General features: G+C 33.8%; 1 protein-coding gene across 1 annotated transcript in view; it reads right to left on the bottom strand.

Annotated features, from left to right (window-relative positions):
* Positions 1-275: 275 nt before the first annotated feature.
* LOC135220666 (chorion peroxidase-like) overlaps positions 276-2,500 on the bottom strand; it is a 33,167-nt gene continuing 30,942 nt past the window's right edge. Inside the window, exon 15 of the mRNA XM_064258035.1 lies at positions 276-2,370. Within this exon, the coding sequence (XP_064114105.1) occupies positions 2,253-2,370 (118 nt within the window). The 3' untranslated portion in view covers positions 276-2,252. The remainder of the gene's footprint in view (positions 2,371-2,500) is intronic.

The raw sequence follows: 2,500 nt of genomic DNA, 5'->3' as shown, positions 1-2,500 counted from the left end.
TACAAAATTTCAGCAACTAGAAAAACGATTCCTTTCTTGTTATTACTTTGAAGGAGTAATATGCTACATGGTAGGTTGCTTCCTATTCATGAATATTTTCTGTCGGAGCGTTTTAGATAGACAGATAGAATAATCAGGAGAATAACGGCGTGGTATAAATATAAACAAAAGTATGTGGCCATAAGGATATCAAAACAACAGAGAGAAAGATTTGTCATCTTTACTCGAAGGTATTTCTTAAGGAAACTACATAAAAAATACAGTCAAGAGATTTAATTATGATATATTTAATTTACAATAATGGCAAGTAGGCGTAGATTACATATGCAGCACTCACATACTGATATTGTTAAAGAGATGCATATATGTGTAAATGCTATACTTACATTGTTATGCATTTATACAAACAAAACAAAAGGCTGTTGAACAGTTGGTCATCAAGAAAAGTACAAGTATGGAAGGACTTTTTCAATATCATACACACATAATATATATATATATGTGTGTGTGTGTGTGTGTGTGTACGTATACATGTGTGTGTATATATATATAGGCAAAGGATGGTAACAAAGAAATGAAAGTTGTAAACTCGAGTGCTTGGTATTTATGAATCTGAAGTTTTTTTTTTAATAGGCTCTATAAGGCCATAATTAACGTTAACTTATTTAAGGTTACAAAAGAAGAGTGTTTGTATGATTTTTTATTTTACAAATACAGTAGTTTTTCTGATAAATAGAATTGTTATAAAGCTACATGTTGCATACAAGGGCACTTGGAAAAGTTATGATAGAATGGATAAGGATGAAATGTATAAGGTATTGTTGTTATCTGTTAAGAGCCGCTAAAAAGTTTCATATTCATCGTGAAACTTCCGATGGAATATTCACTTGGGTGAAAAAGATGATCTTAGATAGATAATTTTATGCTGTAGCTTGTAGCTCCTGCACAGACAATAAACAAGTAAAAAATGCGTCGAAGTTTTTTAGGTGCAATCGAGTTTTCTGTGCAGCGTAAAATGCTGTATAAAACATTTGGCCACGGCCAAAGAAACTCTTAGCCGTGACCCATAAAACTTTCAGCCACATCACGGTGGTAGCCTTTGTTGTTGACACCTATATCGGTGCCAGACGTACGATCATGGCTAACTTTAACCTTACATAAAATAAAATAAGAAAACTACTGAGGTTAGATGTCTGCAATTTGGTATGTCTGATGAGCGTTGGGTGGATGATCAACATACCAATTTGCAGGCCTGTAGCCTCAGACGTTTCAAAAGATCTGAGGGTAGACGGACAGACAAAAAGCCAACTCAATAGTTTTTTTTTCTTTCTTTCTTTTTTTACAGAAAACTAAAAGGAAAGTTCGCATTTTAATCCAAACTTTCATTTAGAATGGAGATCCCGTGAAAAAGCGCACTAACTTGCGGGTAAATAAGTAGATTCCAGTATGCCTGTTGTCATTATCACGAAACCTTAATGCCCAAGTCACAGATGGTGACTGTGTGTTCTAAAAACATTCGTATCTCGGTTTACAATCATTTGAAATTGTTATTTAAACATAATTATAAGATGAAAGGTAAGTGAAATGTAAGCGGAACTGAAGAATGGCTCCTGCATATGATACAAAGTACCGTGAAAACTTGTTGGAAAACCTCAAAAAGCATGTTTTTTTTTTTTTTAAGGATCTATAATCCGAAACAAACAAGTGAAGGAGAGTAAGTAAACATAGGAACCATTGGATTGGCAAGGAACATTGAGAAATGCACGTGGTAGATTGAGCATAAAATAAAGCCTATGTTGCATTATACGAAGTAGTTTCTGACCTCCTTATCAGCTTCTTGTGTACGTTATATAACTAAATACAAATATAGATAGATGTAAAACACATACATATTTTCTCATCTGGTATATATTATTCATCTTATATATGCTATATACATTAATCGCCATCCTCTTGATCATCTTATCCTATTATTGAATAATCACAGATCAATTCTTTTTTCATCGTACTAGTGCATCCTGATTGTTTGAAAATTGGGGTAAATCTGCACACAAGCTAAGCATACACAAAACGAATACATGACACTAGTATATACGATATGATATGATATGAGACACATGAAAATTATATTTAGAAATGATAATATATTGTGATTCAGAGAACAGTTCGAGAAACATCTGCGTGGGACAGAACAAAGATATATTCATGTGAAACAAGACGAAAAGGAGGGAAGATGTTCTCAATACTACGGACTATTTACACCTGCAGTGCGTCGGTGGGCAGAATGGCGGGGCATGGAAGCAGTTGATGGTACACCAGTGGTCATAAATACCATTTCCTCGGAATGGACCAACTCCCATGCACATACTTCTGTGGAATGAAAACATAATTTATAAATGTATATAGGGACTGGCAAAGCATTTATTTGTTACGGCATATATCGAGATTGATAAATAATTATAGTATTAAAGTCCGATAACGTTACAAACTATAAAACTCA

The sequence above is a fragment of the Macrobrachium nipponense genome, chromosome 2, assembly GCF_015104395.2.
Source record: "Macrobrachium nipponense isolate FS-2020 chromosome 2, ASM1510439v2, whole genome shotgun sequence".
NCBI classification, from domain to species: Eukaryota; Metazoa; Arthropoda; class Malacostraca; order Decapoda; family Palaemonidae; genus Macrobrachium; species Macrobrachium nipponense.
This window is presented reverse-complemented; position numbering and strand designations above follow the sequence as displayed.